The sequence below is a fragment of the Copidosoma floridanum genome, unplaced genomic scaffold (genome assembly GCF_036245765.1).
Source record: "Copidosoma floridanum isolate Cflo_tuat_1 unplaced genomic scaffold, Cflo_Japanese_pri ptg000013l, whole genome shotgun sequence".
In the NCBI taxonomy this organism is placed as follows: domain Eukaryota; kingdom Metazoa; phylum Arthropoda; class Insecta; order Hymenoptera; family Encyrtidae; genus Copidosoma; species Copidosoma floridanum.
The window spans coordinates 23,879,791-23,898,788 of record NW_028321890.1 but is presented as its reverse complement, the minus strand read 5'-3'; the positions used below and the strand labels follow the sequence as shown (position 1 = coordinate 23,898,788).

The following is an 18,998-nucleotide window of genomic DNA, read 5'->3' as shown; positions in this document are numbered from 1 at the left end:
GTCAAAGCTAACGTAAATTGCGATGCCTGGTGTATGATCTTATATTATATTGTAGACTTGTAGAAGTTTCGATGGAATTTAATATCAATTAAAAATTGCGAAAGAAGAAAATGAACTAAAAAAAAAAAAATAAAAAAAAATACTTACGTTGCGTCCGACAAGTATGACATCGTTTCGTTGAAGTGCGCCACCAACCAGCCAACCCTGCTCGTTATGTTTGGAAAATATTTATTCAGTTAGGGTAATAATTTTCTCGTTCCCCGGTGCGCTCCCGAGCGATGTCTCGGCAAACATCGTTTTGCTTTGCACTGCCGGGTAGAAATCGCGGAAATTAATGCACAAACTTTCCTTGTCAAAGGGGAAAAGTTTTTCATCTAGATCAGTTTAATTGGAAACCAACTATTTAATAACTCTTATTAGCGAAAGTGTGTTCAGGAGCTGCGTTTAGTTTAAATGGATTATAACAAATCGTTGCATCCGACATTTTGTATCTCTATATAATTATTACCTTACAATTTTGTTAATGCAGTAATCTAATATGATAAATGATTCCACTTGTTAATGTAATTACTAAAATTAGTTGCACGCTTTTGAAATTTTGCTAATACTCTTCAATTTTATCTGATTATATTTTAGTAGCTCATGAACTATCTAGATAGAAAGCGTAAATTTAATGTATTTAATACACTTGCAGGTGAATGATTTACAATTTGCAATAAAAATAATGATAAAATTTCTTGTTCATTTCAAGCTCACGTTTCACAATATCCATCGATTGCACTACCTCAAAGATTAAACAAATAAAACTCAAAGGTGCATCAAAAGTGCATACTGTGGCAGTTTAAAAAATACCACCTACCGCATGTACGTGAGCCACATATTTTCCATTCAAGAGCAATACAAAAAAAAAATAAATAAAAAAAAAGGAAAAAGCCAAGAGAGAGGGAGAGCAGCAAAAAAAAAGCAACTTTTCTCCCGCATTAAGATAAATAATACCCGCTTAAGTAGCGAATATTTTCCGAAGGCTCGATTTTGACTTTCACAGCTTTCTCTTTTGTTCTGCAGCTTACACGTCTCGAGATATACGTGTGCACTTCTCATCCTTTCTTTTTCTCCTTTCGTTTCAGTTCCACCGTTAAAGCCGATAATCTACGACACCAAGAGGCGTGACATGAGCAAGCACTTGGAAGCTTACCCGGAAGGCGTCGATCTCGATCTCATCTGCGAGGTGCACGGGGGTAAGTGATGCGCCGTAACTATTATGTCACACGCAGCTTTTAATTTATATGGGTATACTCACTCGTACACTGCACACATGCACACGCACAAGTCGCTCACGTGTAACGCTGCACCAGTGAGAAAAAAAGGTTGGCGTAAAACGTAAAAAAAAAAAAAAATAAAAAAAAATCACTAAGAGGTGGGGATGCATTGGAAGCAGATCCGCAGCGGAAGTGCACTCACACGTGTACGGATGAAAAAAAAAGGGAGAGAGAGAAACTGAGCGGAAAAGGGATGAGGGCAGTGAGATCCTTACATTGCAATTTTACGAGAGAGCGTAGGGGAGAGGAGAAACTCCTCTCGCGAGTGGGCGCACTTTTTCCTCGCCCCGTTCAGAACTCTCTCTCTCTACTGCTGATATGCGCAGGGGCGAGCCTCGGTACTTTTCTGCCTCTCTAACTCTTTTTCCCACCCTCATCTTTGCCTGTTTTTTTTTTTTTTTTTTTTTTTTTTTTTGTTTTTTTTTACATCTGATCGAGTCCACGCGCTGGCTCTAAAAAAGTTTGCCACCTCTCTTTCTAGCGTCGCAGCGTCAAACTGGCGTAAGTCCAGGGACGAGCCTCCCCGCTGCTGCTGCCGGTACAAAGCGCACCGTAAGTACGTATACGCGTTGTACAGCGGAGGAAAAGCTTTTCGCGGTGCACACGAGGCGGGCGAGCGCGAAAAAAGTTAGGTGAGCGACTCAGCGGCTCCGCCTTCGCGAGAGCTTTTAAATGGAATTGGCCGGGTGCCAGCGAATCCCCACGGTTAGGAAGGAAATAGGATTTTTCATTCAAAAACGGGAGTATACGGAAGAGGAGGTGCGAGTCTCTCCTCTCTCACTTACTTTGCTATAGGTGAATAACGCCGTATGCGACTCTTCTGGCTCCCTAACCGGGACGTATGCGAGTAGAGGGAAGAGGAAGGACATTGTTGTGTTGCATCGCTAGGTATATTATGTAGGATGCGGGGAGGAAGCTTCAAGGCTCTGCGTTAAGATCTCTCGATTCTCTCTCTTAAAAGAGAGAGAGAGAGAGAAGGAGAGCAGGGGGTGTGGAAGGGGACCCGCGCACAGCAAAAAGCCGGGGCTTATCAAAGCGATGCTAATTCCCGGCTGGCACCCTTTCCGGGGTCCTGGCTCGTCCTCCTTGTTTATATTTCATTCCACTCGTGGAGTCTCCTCTTCCCCCCTTCTGCGCCTCCACCACTACTGACGCTATCTCGGCCGAGCAGCAACAGCGAGTGGATCTGCTGTACTGCGGATGTCTTACTTTTACTTCGTGCGCCGAGTATCTAAATTTTTCAAGGAGCAAGAAAGGGAGGAGAACTTTGTCCTCCTTGGCTCGGGAACTCGGGACGGAAGCTAGTGGTAATTCGTCGCGACTTGCTACCGTTGCCGTATACTCTGCGGCTGCATCTTCAAGTCTTAAGACCTGTTCCGTCGGTTCGGTATGGAATATACCTCTATAATAGCCGCGTCGGTTCATAATTCAAGGAAGAAAGACTTTGCTTCCGTGCAATCGTGCACACACATTCGCACTTGTACATGTACAGCAAGAAAAGAGGAGGGAAAGAGAAAGAGACAGTTTTCACACCAATTAGTCGAGACAGGATCGAGTCTCCTCCTGCCTGAGTGGAGAGAGGGAGGGGGGAGAGTCTTGACCAGCGCCGACGCATCAGAACTAATAACCTTTTGTTTTAAGTAATGAGGTCACTCTACGTCTGGCTCTCTTGAGATACTTACGTCGGCTCTCTTGGGACTCACCGTAGTAATTCTTGCTTATAGTTTTTCTGTGACCTCGTGTTTTTCTCACGTAGATTACGTTTAACGAACGCCGTGCTTTCTTGTGTGCTTTTTCTCAATCCCGCCTTCTGATCGATACGCCGCGGTATATTCACGTGTTCGCGATCGCGACGCACCAGCGTCCTCGTGGACACACCGAAGTGATCCGTGCCGCACGCGATCAGTGGCCCAGCCACCCACGACATCGTCGCTCTCGCATCAGCGCGAACGACCAGGCGCCGACCACCAGGTTAGCGACGCGCCGTCAACGAGCAGCTCTGAGTTGCATTCACACACACACACACACATACACACACGTTGGCTCACATCTTTGTATTGTATTTTATTCTTAGTTTATTCAGTGTATCATTTAACGTTCGTAATATTCAGTTTAATTCAGTTGCATTTAATCCGGATTGTATTTGTTTTTTATTTCATTAATAAATTGGGTTTTTTTATGCCTCCCGGCTTTTTTCCCAAAGTGCAGTATTTTTTCTTTCTTTATCCTCTCCCTATAAACATAACTACGAAGCCTAGTCAAACCGACAAGGTTTCGAGCGTACATTTTTTGGTCCTTCGAGCCGGATGTGAGCCACGCGTTCTTAACAAAAACAATAAGTGAGGTGTTAGCCATCGTACACACTCTCTCGTGGATGTAAAGAAGAACGGCCATCAGCGTGGAGTGCCTGCTCATCCGGATGCTGCCGCGCTGCTGCTAACCTGCCGCAGTCAAGATTCGCCGCATCTCAAAGATAAGTACTTTCGATTTTATTTTTACTGCCAGTAGACTTAAAATTAAAAGAAAGTATATATCACACAATCCGCCACGCGTGGTACACTCGTAGGTGTGCCATTCGTGTATAGGTGTTTTCTCGTTACGTCTTGTTAGTTATAAGAAGTGAAAAGTGCGTGGTAATTATATGTGGTGTCTCCTTGATCAGCGATTATCTCTAGCATAAAACTTTCCCACATATACACGTGCTGTTGATCTCTTTTTTTTTTCCCGCGCAGGCCTCGTGCGCTTGCATCAATTACACACGTGCGTAACATTTTTTCATTTTCCCGCCAAAGCCTCGTTTTGCGCAGAGACTTGCTTACACGTGCTGATTAATTTGTCCTTTTTTCTGCCTAGGCCTCGTGTTATTTTATATATTTTTTTTCTCTCTTCCTCTGTCTTTACTCGCTATGGCTGAACAAGCAGCGTTATTGACACGCAAACGCCCGATTTTGAAAGGGAAAATAACCGTCTTGAAAACCGCGGTAGAGGCGGGTAAGCTGGATAAAGCGAACGCGTTGCTTCGTCTCGAGCGCCTTACGAACGCGTTTAATGAATACGAGTCCCTCAACGACGAGCTTGCGACGATTGATGCTGATCATGCTGAGTTGGGGCATATGGCGGGCTTAGAGGATAGTTACATGGAACTCGCGGTCCTTATTAGAAGTACGCCTGCGCCCGGGGGTAGTCACAACACAAGCCTCGGCAATCCACTCGGGCATTCAACCATCGTCGAAAAACAACGCTCTCTCAAGCTACCGGTCGCAAATCTCCCGCGATTTAATGGTGATCACGATAGATGGCTTTCGTTTAAAAACACCTTTTTGGCAATGATAGATTCGCGTACCGATATCGACGATTTAAACAAATTCTTGTACTTGAGAGACTGCTTAGAGGGCCCGGCGTTTAACAAACTCTCGCTGTACGACGCTAGCCATGAGAGTTACAAAACGGCGTGGGAAATGCTCGTTAGTGAATACGAAAAGCCGCGTATACTCATGGGCAAACATTTCGACGGGATCATCGATATTCCAGCGCTCACGCACGCGACCTCCGAGGGCTTGATGAAAATCGTAGACGACGCCCGTCAACATCTTAACATGTTAAAATCGCTGAAGGTGACCTTGGAAAATGGCCTCGTGGTCCGATTACTCGAGAGAAAGCTGCCGGTTGATGTACGGTCTAAATGGGAGGAATCACTCGATTTTAGTACGTACCCGTCTTTTGAAAAAAATTTTGTAAGTTCGTGAGTGACGCCGCGTTTAGATTGAGTACCCTGTCGAATGAAGCGTCGCGTCAAGGAGGTGGGTTTAATAAGCGTCCGGCAGACAGAACCTCGGCAGCCTCGAAGGCTCGCAAAACCGAAACCGGCGCGCGCTCTCTTGTCACGGCAACGACAGCTGCTTGCTCCTATTGCAAGGCAAACCATCCGATTTTCAAGTGCGACGACTTTCTGAAATTGACCGTTTCACAGCGGTGGAACGCAGTCAAGGACAAAGGGTTGTGCCGAAACTGCCTTCGCCCGCACACTGGCAATTGTACGCTTTCCCATTGCAAAGAGTGCAAGCGGTATCACAACACGCTTTTGCACTCTAACCCGACTCGTAACACGAATCCCAAGCAAGCTCCTAAGACCGAATCGTCCAACACAAAGTCCGCATGACTACAGAATATGGAGTGCTTTAGTTTAGTTTCCTACGCGCCCCGAGCTCAGCTGATGATGAGCGCAATGATTCTAATGAGAAACTCCGATGGGAAATTTATTCAAGCACGCGCGCTTCTTGACACTTGCGCAACCGCGAATTTCATAACATCTGATTTCGCGCGTCATTTAAATTTGCCAACGCGTCCATGCAACGTACCTGTAGGCGCCATCAATGAGCTGCGCACCGTGTCAAAGGGTCGAGTCGAAATTTATTTTTGCGCAATAGATAAGACTTTCAGTAAAATTTCGAACTTTTTAGTCATACCAAAAATCGCCGAACTGGTTCCAGACGAAGTTTTTCCTCGCGACTTAATTAAAATTCCCGCCAACGTACGCTTAGCCGATCCGCTATTCCATCTGCCGCGATCCGTAGATGTTCTTTTCGGAGCTGGGATGACTTTATCGCTTTTTAGTGTGGGTCAATTAAATTTATCTCGTGGTAACGGCGATTTGATTTTGCAAAAGACACAGCTCGGATGGATAGTTGGAGGTGGTATTGGAGAAATAAGCGGGGACTCAGCGGTTTCTTGTAATTTAATCGAACTCACGCGTCAAATGGAAAAATTTTGGGTTATCGAGGACATTGGATCAAAATCATCGAAATCAATCGAAGAGACACGGTGCGAGGCTCATTACGTCGAACACACTACGCGCGATAACGACGGCCGTTACATTGTCAAATTACCATTCAAACGACAAAATGAGGATTTCGGCGATTCAAGGCCTCAAGCTCTCCGACGCCTCAACGCGTTACAAACTCGTCTTAATTCTACTCCCGAACTTAAAGTAGCTTACGAAAGGGTAATGAACGAATATATTGAGTTAGGTCATATGTCCTTGGTGCGTGACGAGTCTCCGAGCGGCTATTACATGCCTCATCATCCAGTAATTAAAGAGTCAAGCAGCACCACGAAGGTGCGCATCGTCTTCGATGCATCCGCTAAGGCCAGTAAGGGCTTCTCGCTAAATGAAGTTTTAATGGTCGGTCCCACAATCCAGTCTAAACTGTTTGATCATCTTTTACGTTTCCGTACCTATCGATATGTAATCACAGCCGACATCGCGCAGATGTATCGGCAAATACTTATTCACCCCGATCACCGACGGTTTCAACGTATTTTGTGGTATCACCAAGACGAAGTGAGAGCTTTCGAGCTCAATACGGTTACCTTCGGCGTCTCTTCTGCTCCTCATCTCGCTATACGCACGGTTCAGCAACTCGCTGATGACGATGGCGCACATTTTCCGCGGGCTGCCCAAGTACTCAAAAACGATTTGTACGTTGATGACCTTTTGACTGGTGCTGATACGATTGAACAAGTACTCGAAATTCGCGACGAGGTAATTTCTCTTTTACGAAGGGGAGGGTTTGATATCCGTCGTTGGGCTTCAAATCATCACAACGCGTTGAAAAATCTTGAGGAGCAAATAATCAATTTAGATTGCGTGATCGAGACAAATACGGTTCTAAAAACGTTAGGAATCGCTTGGAACTCGCATGATGATAAAATTTTATATTCAGTCCATCTCGGTGATTCAGTCGAAAAACACACAAAGCGCTCAATTTTATCGAAAATCGCTGCTATATTTGATCCGTTGGGGCTTCTTGGGCCCATAATTTTGTATGCTAAAACGATGATTCAGGAATGTTGGAAATTAAAGTTAAATTGGGATGAGTCTTTACCGCAAGAGTTAAATTCACGATGGGGAGTTTTCGCGGAACAGCTTTCTTCAATTTCTAGTTTATGTATACCACGTCGACTTATTATTGACAATCCAACGCGCATGGAAATTCATGGGTTTTGCGACGCCAGTAAAACGGGGTACGGTGCTTGCATCTACATTCGCACGAGCGACAGCCGCGGGCGCGTACTCATTCGTCTAGCATGTGCCAAATCTCGAGTTGCTCCTATCAAGGAAGCCACGATTCCTCGGCTTGAGCTGTGCGGGGCGCGAGTCCTTGCCCGTTTGTATAAGGAGATGAGTCCCTCGATAAATCCACCAGTCGACAGAATTGTATTTTGGTCCGATTCTACTATCGTGCTTCATTGGCTTAAAAAACCACCCCAACTTCTCAAACCATTTGAAGGCAATCGCGTCGCTGAAATACAAGCGCTCGGAGATAGGATAGAATGGCGCCACGTTAGAACAGCTGACAATCCAGCCGATGCTTTGTCGCGTGGTCAGCTTCCAGGCGAATTTCTGCGAAACGATCTGTGGTTTGAAGGGCCCCTTTGGCTTCGTTCATCAGAAAATTCATGGCCAACGAACATGGTCCCCGCTGTCTCGCAATTACCCGGCTTAAGAGAATTGACGTGTCTTGTTTTAAATCACTCAACTGTAAACGTTTTTTCGCGATTTTCGTCATATTCGACTTTAATTAATTCCATTTCATATTGTTTACGGCTACTAAAATCAAACACTCATACCGGTAAAAATATTAGTCCGATAGAAAGAATCGCGACGGAAAAAATAGTTCTTCGACTCATTCAATCCGAACAATATAAATCCGAAATCAATCTTCTAACAAGCGCTAAGGGAGCCAAGAAAACTCGACTATCGGAGCTCAATCCCTTTGTTGACGGAGACGGATTACTTCGCGTCGGGGGTCGATTAAGTAAAGCGCCAATAGATTCCGACCGCAAATTTCCAATACTTTTACCTTCTCGCCATCACGTGACCAATCTTATAATTCGTGAAATGCATATAAACGCGTACCACGCCGGAGTTCAAAGCACGCTTTCTGCCATTCGGCAACGATATTGGCTGGTAGACGGAAAAAACCAAGTTCGAAAAATCATTCGGCGCTGCATTCCATGCATACGATACAAACCAACCCCTCTTCAAATGAAAATGGGAGATTTACCTAAATCGCGTGTCACCGAAGCTTTTCCATTCGAGCATGTCGGGGTTGATTTTTTCGGTCCATTATTCATCAAAGAGAAGAAACACAGAAATCGCGCGCGAGTCAAAACATATGGGTGTGTTTTCATTTGTATGGTTACAAAGGCGGTGCATATAGAAATCGTAAGCGATCTGACCACCGACGGGTTTTTGGGTGCTCTGCGACGATTAATCGGTCGACGAGCCCGGCCATCTAATATTTATTCCGACAATGGGTCAAATTTTATCGGCGCAAGCAACCAACTTCGCGAATTATATGCGCTTTTGCAATCCGAACAGTTTCGAGACAGCGTGGAACACTTCGCTTCACATAAGGGCATAACCTGGCACTTCAACCCCCCTCTCGCTCCCCATTTTGGTGGTATTTGGGAAGCAGCCGTAAAATCATTTAAACACCACTTCAAGCGCGTTATCGGGGATCAATTGCTTACATTCGAAGAATTAAACACCTTTACCATTGAAATCGAGGCTCTTCTGAATTCGAGACCCTTATGCGTTCTTTCCACCGATCCAAACGATCCGAGCGCACTGACACCAGCGCATTTTCTAGTCGGTCGCCCTATGACGATGCTGCCGGAATGTAATTTGCTTTCTGTTCCAGACAATCGCCTTTCCATCTGGCGATTTATTTCGAAGGCCCGACAACATTTCTGGAAGAGATGGCAAGTCGAGTATCTCACGGAACTCCAAAAACGGCAAAAATGGCACACGGGAGATGATGAACTCAAACCGGGCACAATCGTCCTCGTCATCGACAAAAACATCCCTTGTGCTCAATGGAAGCTGGGAAAAGTACTCGAGGTGCATCCAGGCGACGACAAGGTCACTCGAGTCGCTACAGTCAAGGCTGGAACCTCCACGGTTCGACGCAGTGTAACACTGTTATGCCCATTGCCGACAGAAGAGAATCTGCTAAAACCCTCATGAAGATTCTCACACACACAACACACATCAATTTTGCTCGGTTACTCGCAACGCGGGGAGAATGTTCCGTCGGTTCGGTATGGAATATACCTCTATAATAGCCGCGTCGGTTCATAATTCAAGGAAGAAAGACTTTGCTTCCGTGCAATCGTGCACACACATTCGCACTTGTACATGTACAGCAAGAAAAGAGGAGGGAAAGAGAAAGAGACAGTTTTCACACCAATTAGTCGAGACAGGATCGAGTCTCCTCCTGCCTGAGTGGAGAGAGGGAGGGGGGAGAGTCTTGACCAGCGCCGACGCATCAGAACTAATAACCTTTTGTTTTAAGTAATGAGGTCACTCTACGTCTGGCTCTCTTGAGATACTTACGTCGGCTCTCTTGGGACTCACCGTAGTAATTCTTGCTTATAGTTTTTCTGTGACCTCGTGTTTTTCTCACGTAGATTACGTTTAACGAACGCCGTGCTTTCTTGTGTGCTTTTTCTCAATCCCGCCTTCTGATCGATACGCCGCGGTATATTCACGTGTTCGCGATCGCGACGCACCAGCGTCCTCGTGGACACACCGAAGTGATCCGTGCCGCACGCGATCAGTGGCCCAGCCACCCACGACATCGTCGCTCTCGCATCAGCGCGAACGACCAGGCGCCGACCACCAGGTTAGCGACGCGCCGTCAACGAGCAGCTCTGAGTTGCATTCACACACACACACACACATACACACACGTTGGCTCACATCTTTGTATTGTATTTTATTCTTAGTTTATTCAGTGTATCATTTAACGTTCGTAATATTCAGTTTAATTCAGTTGCATTTAATCCGGATTGTATTTGTTTTTTATTTCATTAATAAATTGGGTTTTTTTATGCCTCCCGGCTTTTTTCCCAAAGTGCAGTATTTTTTCTTTCTTTATCCTCTCCCTATAAACATAACTACGAAGCCTAGTCAAACCGACAAGGTTTCGAGCGTACAAGACCGATGGGATGGGTTCTCGCGTCGTGCGATAAAAAGCGAGGCTAACAAATTGAAATTGCTGGCGCATTAAGCAAAGGAATCACTTAGTCACTATACTAACTATTGCTCGGTGTACTTTCTGGCATTGGACTACTCCTACCTCTCTTTTTTTCTTATAAACATCTTATTTGCTATCAATGGGATTAAACGTGAGGGGTAAGTGAAATAAATTAACGTGGCTGACTATACGTTGGCTATTTTTACCCATTTGATTTAACAAGGAGGCCACAGACCGTATAATACTCGGACAACATACGGTGTCTGACTGTATGTTGACTGTTACTACTATCGTTCGGAAAAACCAGTGTATCTTTGCATTGACAAATATTACTCAAGTTCTGGAGAAACAAAGATGCCTGACTTTACATTGACTATCACTACGTTTGTTGCGAATCATAACGTATACATTACTACTTACATTCCGAACAAATGAACATGACTGACTATGCGTTTACTGTTACTACTTACGTTTGTACCAAACTAACGTGACTGACTGGATGTCAACTGTTACTACTTAAATTCAGAAATATGTTTGACCAACTATTGACTGTAACTACTTATACTTTTAAAAAAAACGTAAGTATCTTACCAAATACTAACTATTTCTAATTACCATATATTATGATGCAGTGAGTGTAACGAATATAACTGACTGTACATTTGCTGTTACTGCACTTAAAAGTAACTAATATAGTTGAAGTTAAACTTTCACTTAATTATTACTACTTGTGTAAAGAAGAAAATAATGTGTCTGACCATACGTTGACAATTACTACTTACCTTAATGATAACATGCGAAGCGATTTATGCACCAGATGTTACTGCTTACCGTCTGATGAAAGTCTGACTATTCATTGGCTTTTACCACTTACATTCAAAAACAAACTTATATACTGACAAAAGTGATTTGACTTGACTACTTATTTACGTGCACTGTTCTAACTTGCATTAGAAAACCCGAATGTCTGGCTATGGATCGACTGTTACTACTTGCAGGCTGAAGAAATCAATGAGTCTGGCATTACATTGACTGTTACAACTCCTGAGTAAAATCTCATGTCATGGCTGACTAGACGTTGGCTGTTACTACTTACTTTTTGGAACAAACCTGTGTAAATAACTGTGCATCAGCTGTTACTACTTATTAAGATCATTCATCTACTCACTATTTACGCTTGAAAGAAGTAAATGCACCTGACTATACATCAACTATTACTACTGTCCACTCTGAAGAAACAATTTATTTAATTGTTATTGCGAGCATTTCATGTGACTTGGATCCACTCGCATAATTTTTTTCTTAGACGACAGCTTTCAAGTATTTTCATTTTAACTATAGATGAGTTACTTACAGATGAAACATTAGAGTTTAAAATTAAAATCGATAAGGGGACTGATCCAATACCGAATAAAGAGTGAATAGAAGATCAGAATCAGAGGATATAAAAATCCAAAGTGCCTTTATTAAATTTTTCCAACTAGAGAACAGCATGGTTTCCTCCGTACATTGTGCGTATCGTACTTTTTGCGTTGAATAAAAGGCAGATTACTCTCGAAACACGTATATACGGTTTCCAACGACAATGAGGATCCTGGGCTTGCAGGACTCCTCTTATTTTAAAATGAAAAAAACGTATGGCGTAATTAAAACCAACCTCGTTAAAAACTAAAAAAAATGTAGGAAATGAAAAAGGTGATCCTTCAGCCGGAGGCTACTATTTTTTCAATTTAACGGCAATTAAACGGCAAACAAATTTAACCAATGGCGTACTGTAAACCAGGTAGAAACTTGTTGTTGGATTTTTGAATAAATGTCGATAACTTTTTATGCCTCGATGGAAAAAAGTATCGTTCTCAAAAGCATAAAAATTGCACGCAATCACGTTGATGCTGCGAAACTCTCTCGTAACCAAACAAATCCAAGTTCCGCGACGATGGCTAACACAAAACGCGTGACTAACGAGATTGACACGCCGAAGGTAATAAAAAAACCCAAGCAGCCGCGGGCGAGTAATTTGCATTCAAAGTCTTTTACATCCAGCGTTTCAGTGTCGCGGAAAGTTCTACCACCCTTTACTCCCGAGTCCAAATATTTAAAGTAAAAAAAAGTTCCGCATGCGCGCGCGACGTTGGTTCCCACTAGAGCGAACCAACCAACTTTAAACGTCGCACACGCGTATTTTCGAGTGCAGGAAGTCCCAGAAAAAAAAGGAGCAACGAAGCGACTTGGGGAAAAAAACACTTCCACGCGTTTACATGCCACTAGCACGAAGGGAGAAGAAAAAAGAAATCTCAATCCAATATGCTCTCTCGTAATGTACGCGCTTAACGAGAGGGAAAAGGTTGAGGGGGGGGGCATCCATGATTAAAAAGCCCAATAGCGGATGTAGCGCAATAAAAATTCCAGAGCCCTCGAGGCTATCTTTCTCCATTCTCGGGTGTTCTCTCTCGAGTCCGCGTGTAACAGTGGCCGGGTAACAGGGGTTCGGGGCTCATAAAAAATCAATTTAGCACGAGTAACGGTCCGGGCCCTCGTACACCAGCAGCCACACAACGAGAGAACAAAGAAAAAAAAAAGAGAAACACACGGCACGTGTACGTGAGCTTCGAGTGTCTCTCGAGCTTCGCGTCATCCCTTCCCGTCGACTGCGACCTCTCGAGCTCGTACATCCACTCGTACATTATACGGCGTATATGACGCAGCAACGCACCTACACCCCACCCATACAAACTATACGGTAGTGCTTCTCCTACTCCTGGCGCAGCCGAATTAATTTATATGTGACTTGGCGTACCTGTGGATGGCAGTTGACATGCAAAGAGCAGAGGGAGAAACCGAGGCCTCCTCGACATAAGCTAGCTTATACCAGTTGCATTGTGCGATGCCTACGTGCCACTCCGGTTCGGTGATACGAGCGAGCGCTCAAGGCCATGGAAGTAAAGAGAATCACCGTTTTGTCAAACCGAGGCTGATGTCCCACAGCAGAGTCAGACGGGTGTAAAGTAAAAAAGACGAGACTCGCCGTTTGATTAATCTTTTCACGTGCGAGTAAGTACTTGCGCAGTGGAGTCGTCTTATCCGGTTGGTAGTGACGTTTGCAGTGGAGAAGAAGAAAAAGAAGAGGGAAAGTCTCGTTAATTAAGCCTAGAATCCCTTTGAGCCACGGAAACGTAAAGGCACCCCCTACCACCTGTGGGAAAAAAGGACAAGCCCCGTGCAGTCGGATTATTCCGTTAAAAGCACACACGTGTGCGCGTGGGTGTGTACATGATGGTGAAGCTCTCGCTCGAGTAGCGAGTGATTCGTGCTGCAGCTTCTTTTTTTTCTTTTTTTCCTTTTTTTCCTTTTTTTTTTTTTCTCATTTTACCCCTACCTTTTCATCCACGGTAAAGCTGTTAAAGTATCCGTAAGTGATCCTAGTGCACGGAATACGGATTTGAATTAACGTTTGAAAATACTCCTTGTAAAACCAGTAGCAGGAGCGTTTAATAAGTGTTTAGAGCACCGGAAAAACTCTTAAAAGTGTATACTCCCGATGAATCAATGACTCGAACGAAACTAATATACAAAAGTGGTAGGATATTTCTTGTTGGTAGACGTAAAAGATGACTGTCTGTTACACCTGATAGATTAAACGTAGAGATGCTTCATACTGTAGGTTTACAAAAAAATTCTAGACTTATTTGATATTGATGTTCACGATAGGCCAAAATTTTGATATTGGTATCAGAGACATGGGAGTTGGTATACTTAAAGTTTTATACAGGAAAGAAGTAACAAAACAATAACAAAAAAATAGAGTATTTCACCAGTGATGTTATAAACAAGTAGTCAGCAGAATTTCAAAAAATCGAGTTGTATATTTTGCTGATGGGTGCTTGGTAAAGTTGATGAAAACTTTTGTGCCACTACTCGAGGAGGAGTAGAGCCGACGTATAACATAGCGAAGACCACCAAATGGCCGATATATATGATGTAGTGCAGTTCGGCACGTACTGTAAAGAGCTTAACTACCGCCTTAAGATCCGATCCGTCTTTACTGGAGCCCAGTGTAGGTACTAGTCAGACAATTTCGCCGCTTTTCAACCCCACGTTCTAAAGTTGGTTAATAAATTTTTAATCAAGTTTGAGACTTTATTATGAAACGAAACTAAGAACTTAATTATGAGGTGACTAATTATTTCACCGGCAAACGTAAAGTAGGTGTATGCGTCACAATCATTAAACAAGGAATCTTTAAATTTACAAGAGGCTACCAGCAAATCTGCACCTAATCAAAAAGGATAAAATATATATACATCTAGGCTTCCACGTGTGCGGGCCCATGGAGATATACACATATGTAACGATCGGTAGCACAAACGGTAGAATAAAATTTTCGTTCGAAGCTGCGATATTAATCCCCGGAACTCGGAGCTCCCTTGCACGACACGTAGCCTCGTTCGCAACTCCGACATAGAAACAATCGAGTTAGCCGGCGCGCATATAGGCCAGGGATGCCAACAGACGCTCCTCAAAAAGCCTACCCCAAGCCCGATCGTCGTCATCGAGCCAGCCGCTCGCATTTCCATGCCGTCCATCCACCGGTGCCCACGCCGAACAATCAAATTATCGTTTGCAAACGTATATACGTAGCTCGAGCTAGATCGGCAGGATACTGGTTATACCGATCCGTAGAGGGCAGAACATACCGATCCGACCAGCATCAAACAGCACTGCGATCGGGATGAGCTTGCGGCCTCGAGACTGGATACACACCTATGGGTCCCTTGCAACAACGGCGTTAAAGGACATGCACGTATTATACAGGAATCACCAGCTCAAAAGGATATTGATGTCGAGGGTCAGGATTATGATGCAAAAACTAAAAAGCACCTTTTCATGCGTGACCACGGTTCAACGAGTAATTGGCGGTACTACACCTACTTGTTTGAACTGTAATACCCCCATCGCTCCCTCGGTGATTCTGCAAAATGAACTAGGACATAAGAAACAGTAGCTCAGGAATATATGGCAGAGGTGCAATTCTGGTAGACGCGTGAGAGCTCGTTCGAACACTTGATTATACCTTCAAGTGAGCTGAGAAGGACTGTTTAGGAAATTTTTACTTTTAATGTAGAGCGTATGACGAGTGACGGGGCCATTGATCGAGCTTCAAACTCGTTGAGCTGCATTAGTATAATGCGAAACTACCCTCGTGCCCGTCTCTCCTATGAGCAAATGAGATTTTTCACGATGTCGTCGCTCCACCGACGAATTTCAATTACTGGCGCGTCACGTGCAAGTTCTCGCGCCTCTGTTTTAGCGGATCCATATACACACACTCATACACTCACATACGATTACATAAAACAAAGCAATTTGAACTTTTTTGCCATGATACTTTGATCCGAGGCATGTTTTGTAAAATTCAATTAAAATTCAATTAACGGTTGCAAGGTTAATAGTTTTTTTTTTTTTTTTTTAATCATGGTTCACTAGCTTTATCGGAAAACTCTTGTAAATTTACCCAGGAAGTCCCAAGCCCCGAGTGACGTGGTTCCTGGAGTCGCAGCAAATCAATTCGACGAAGGAGGAGGTAAAGATCAACGATTTCGGCACGAGCATACAGCCTGGCAGTATTGACGGCAGTGGTATCAGCAACAGCATGCGCAGGCCGTACACGATGATCATCAGCAGGGTGAAGATAAAGAACCTCAAGAGGAGCCACCACCACGCGAAAATATCCTGCCGGGCCAGCAACACGCCCCTGGCCGTCCCGCAAACGACCACCGTCACCATAGAGCTCAACAGTGAGTAGATTTTTTTTTTCCCCCTTTTTTTTATGTTTAGTTTATTTCTCTAGTTTGTATGCAACTTTTTTTCAAATTGACTTTTACGGTTGTGGTCACTTGTGGGGCTAAAAAAAGCGCAACATTCTCGGCACCAGAATCGATGATCATTATAAAAAAAAAAAAAAAAAAAAAAAAAAAAAAAAAAAAAAAAAGAAAAATCAAAGGTCGAATTTCATGGTATCCAAGTGCGTGTGGCAAACAAGTCCCTCGAATCGGGTGAAAAGCGGTAACCCAAAATCCCGGGCTCCATCGACAAACAAATTGGGCACCTACAAGCGTCGAGTGGTCGGAGCGAAATAGGGGGGAAAAAATCTCGGCTAAAAGAAAGAAAGAAAAAAAAAAAAAAAAAAAACACGAGAGAGCCGGGTACAGGACGAGAGAGATAGCGACCGTGCACACCGCAGCTAAAAACACGTACGGGAAGTCGGTGGTGTACCCTCGCTACAGCCAACCAATTGTGGAATTGAAACATTTTTCACCGATTACGCGGAAGGGGAGAGGTCGCGCGAACCGAAAACCGTTTCGAAACATCTGGGCACACCATTGCACGTATATACACACACACACACACACACACACAAGCGCCTCGAAAGCCAATCAAGCTGCGCCAACCTCTACGCCGTTAATAAAAGTGCCTAGCCCACCGAAATAGCTTTGGATTTCGCGGAGTCGGTAAATGGCTTATCGATCGCCGTCGCGAACCCCGCAAAGGGAGAAGTAGCGCAATAATATTAAATTAAGTTTTATGGGGCGAACTGGGCGCGATTCCTCCCCTCCCCGCGCCCTCGGCGACATTTATTGTTTTGATTTGTGCGCCGGCAGACCCCCTCCCTTCTTACTCCCACCGTCTTCTCGAGGACACACACATATGTACGGGAATGGGGATCTTTAACCGCGATGAACATCCATCATGCGGATGGGTGGGTGGACTGTATGTGGATAAAGGTAGCGAGAAACCTCCGGTTGAAGGTTTTCGAGGGAAAGCAGACGTATTATCGGGCTCGGCTCTTCCACTGCTGGGGCGAACGAAGGAAGTCGGGGGCTCTCGTTCTGTCGCGGGATTTTCGCTCATTGTTGTACTTGTTTTGTTTTGACACGGGGGTGGGGAAGGGGCTCTATACGCCGCGGTGATGCAGTTTGGAAGATACTTTGATGGAAGACGGAATAAGGTACAGTTGGTTCACTTTTTTGATTTTTAAATTTGAAAGATGAAAAATTACGGCTTGTTCTCGCCTTTCCGGTAAAACATGAGCCGTATTTTTACCATCGCGTTTCCCTTAAACGGGGGTGGGTCAAAAAATACTTGAAAAATCTTAATACCTGTGAAAAACAAGTCACGCGAAAATACGTTCCTATTCATTGCAGACGCGGTGCACCCTCCGCGCCCCATATTTCGGCTCGCAAATACGCGTGCAACTATTGTACAATGCAAACGGTGGGTGCTGCAAATGTTTCAACTCTTGTCCTACATTTTACCATAAGCTGCATCGAGTGAGACGTAATGACGTACCTTCGGGGCTATACATTTGCAAAATTACAAAATTTGTAAGATTCCGGTCGACCAACTCGACCCACAAAAAATGAAAAATTAAAACACTCACTTGGTATTAATTCGGAACGGCCTCATTACTCGTCAATCGGTGCGAAGGGATTAAAGCTCCCAGAAATTTATGCGCGATAGCACTATCGCCCCACATACCCGGGCAGGCGCGCTTACCCACGTAATAAACTTTGGCCGAGGCAATAAAAAAAGAGAGAAAAAAAAAAAAGTCACCAGCAACGCACTACGTCTGGATTTTTCCTCTATCAGCAAAATTTGAATCGCTGATTCCCCCGATACACCCACGGCTCGGCGGCGGCTTGAGCTTCATGCAAATGACCGAGCGATGCTGGCGCATCGATACCCATACCCACATCTATTGTGCATGTATATACGTATACACTCAAACACAGCCGCACAAATCGCTCGGCCAAACCGAGCGCGAACTTTCCTTTTGTGGGTGTGTGCCGCGAGCGCGGAAGCAAAGTAGAACGAGGGGCAACGAGGTGGGAGGGGGGCCGAAGAAAGCTTGCGAAAATTTAAAAAGCCGTTGGAGAAGTAATCAGCGCCAGCAGTGGGGAAAAGAGACGAGCTTTGTTCGTGTATGGAGGTGGAGGGTAGACCCGAGACGAGCTCAATTTTAAACGCGCCCCAGCATTTACCAGGGAGAGAGAAAGTAGCGTATGTATATATAACATCGACAGTAGTATAGTAGTATTAGTAATGATGATAATAGCGGCGATGTGGAGCAGAGGGAGAATTTAGGCGGCAAGTTTAAATTAAATCATGTCGCGACGACGGAGACGCCGCTCGCACATTCTCAACGCTCGGGCGGGAGAGCTAATGCGAGCACTCGGCTGTGCAACCTTGTGCTCTTTTTTTTTTTTTTTTTTTTTTTTTTTCATTCACCTACCCTCTCTCTCACGTAGCGTCTCGAAACTTACAATTTTCTTCACTGGACCGTTGCACTTTTTAATCAAGATAACAAGTTTGGGGGAAAAAAAGGAAGCAGATCTCGGAGAAGAGGAGACGCTTGTTGAAATTAACTTGCAGAGAAAGAGTAAGAGGGAAAAAAAAGGTTGGGTATAGGCAGAGTTGCCCGTGAGATTCGGTATTTGCGCCAGTTAGCTTTGAATGCGCCGCCTTGTCCGTGCTGCTGTTTTTCCACCCGATGGGGAAAAGTTTCGCAAAAGCTCTCCGCTGATGAGCAATATCTGATTACGAGAAGCGGAGCTGATCGCGATGTAACTTCCGTAAG

The 18,998-nt window shown here is 44.5% G+C and overlaps 1 protein-coding gene across 1 annotated transcript in view; it reads left to right on the top strand.

The window, feature by feature from the left end:
- Nucleotides 1-18,998, top strand: part of LOC106647336 (nephrin) — an 81,313-nt gene that overhangs the window by 48,522 nt on the left and 13,793 nt on the right. The window contains exons 5-6 of the mRNA XM_089591344.1: nucleotides 1,128-1,238; nucleotides 15,880-16,158. Of these exons, the coding sequence (XP_089447470.1) occupies nucleotides 1,128-1,238; nucleotides 15,880-16,158 (390 nt within the window). The remainder of the gene's footprint in view (nucleotides 1-1,127; nucleotides 1,239-15,879; nucleotides 16,159-18,998) is intronic.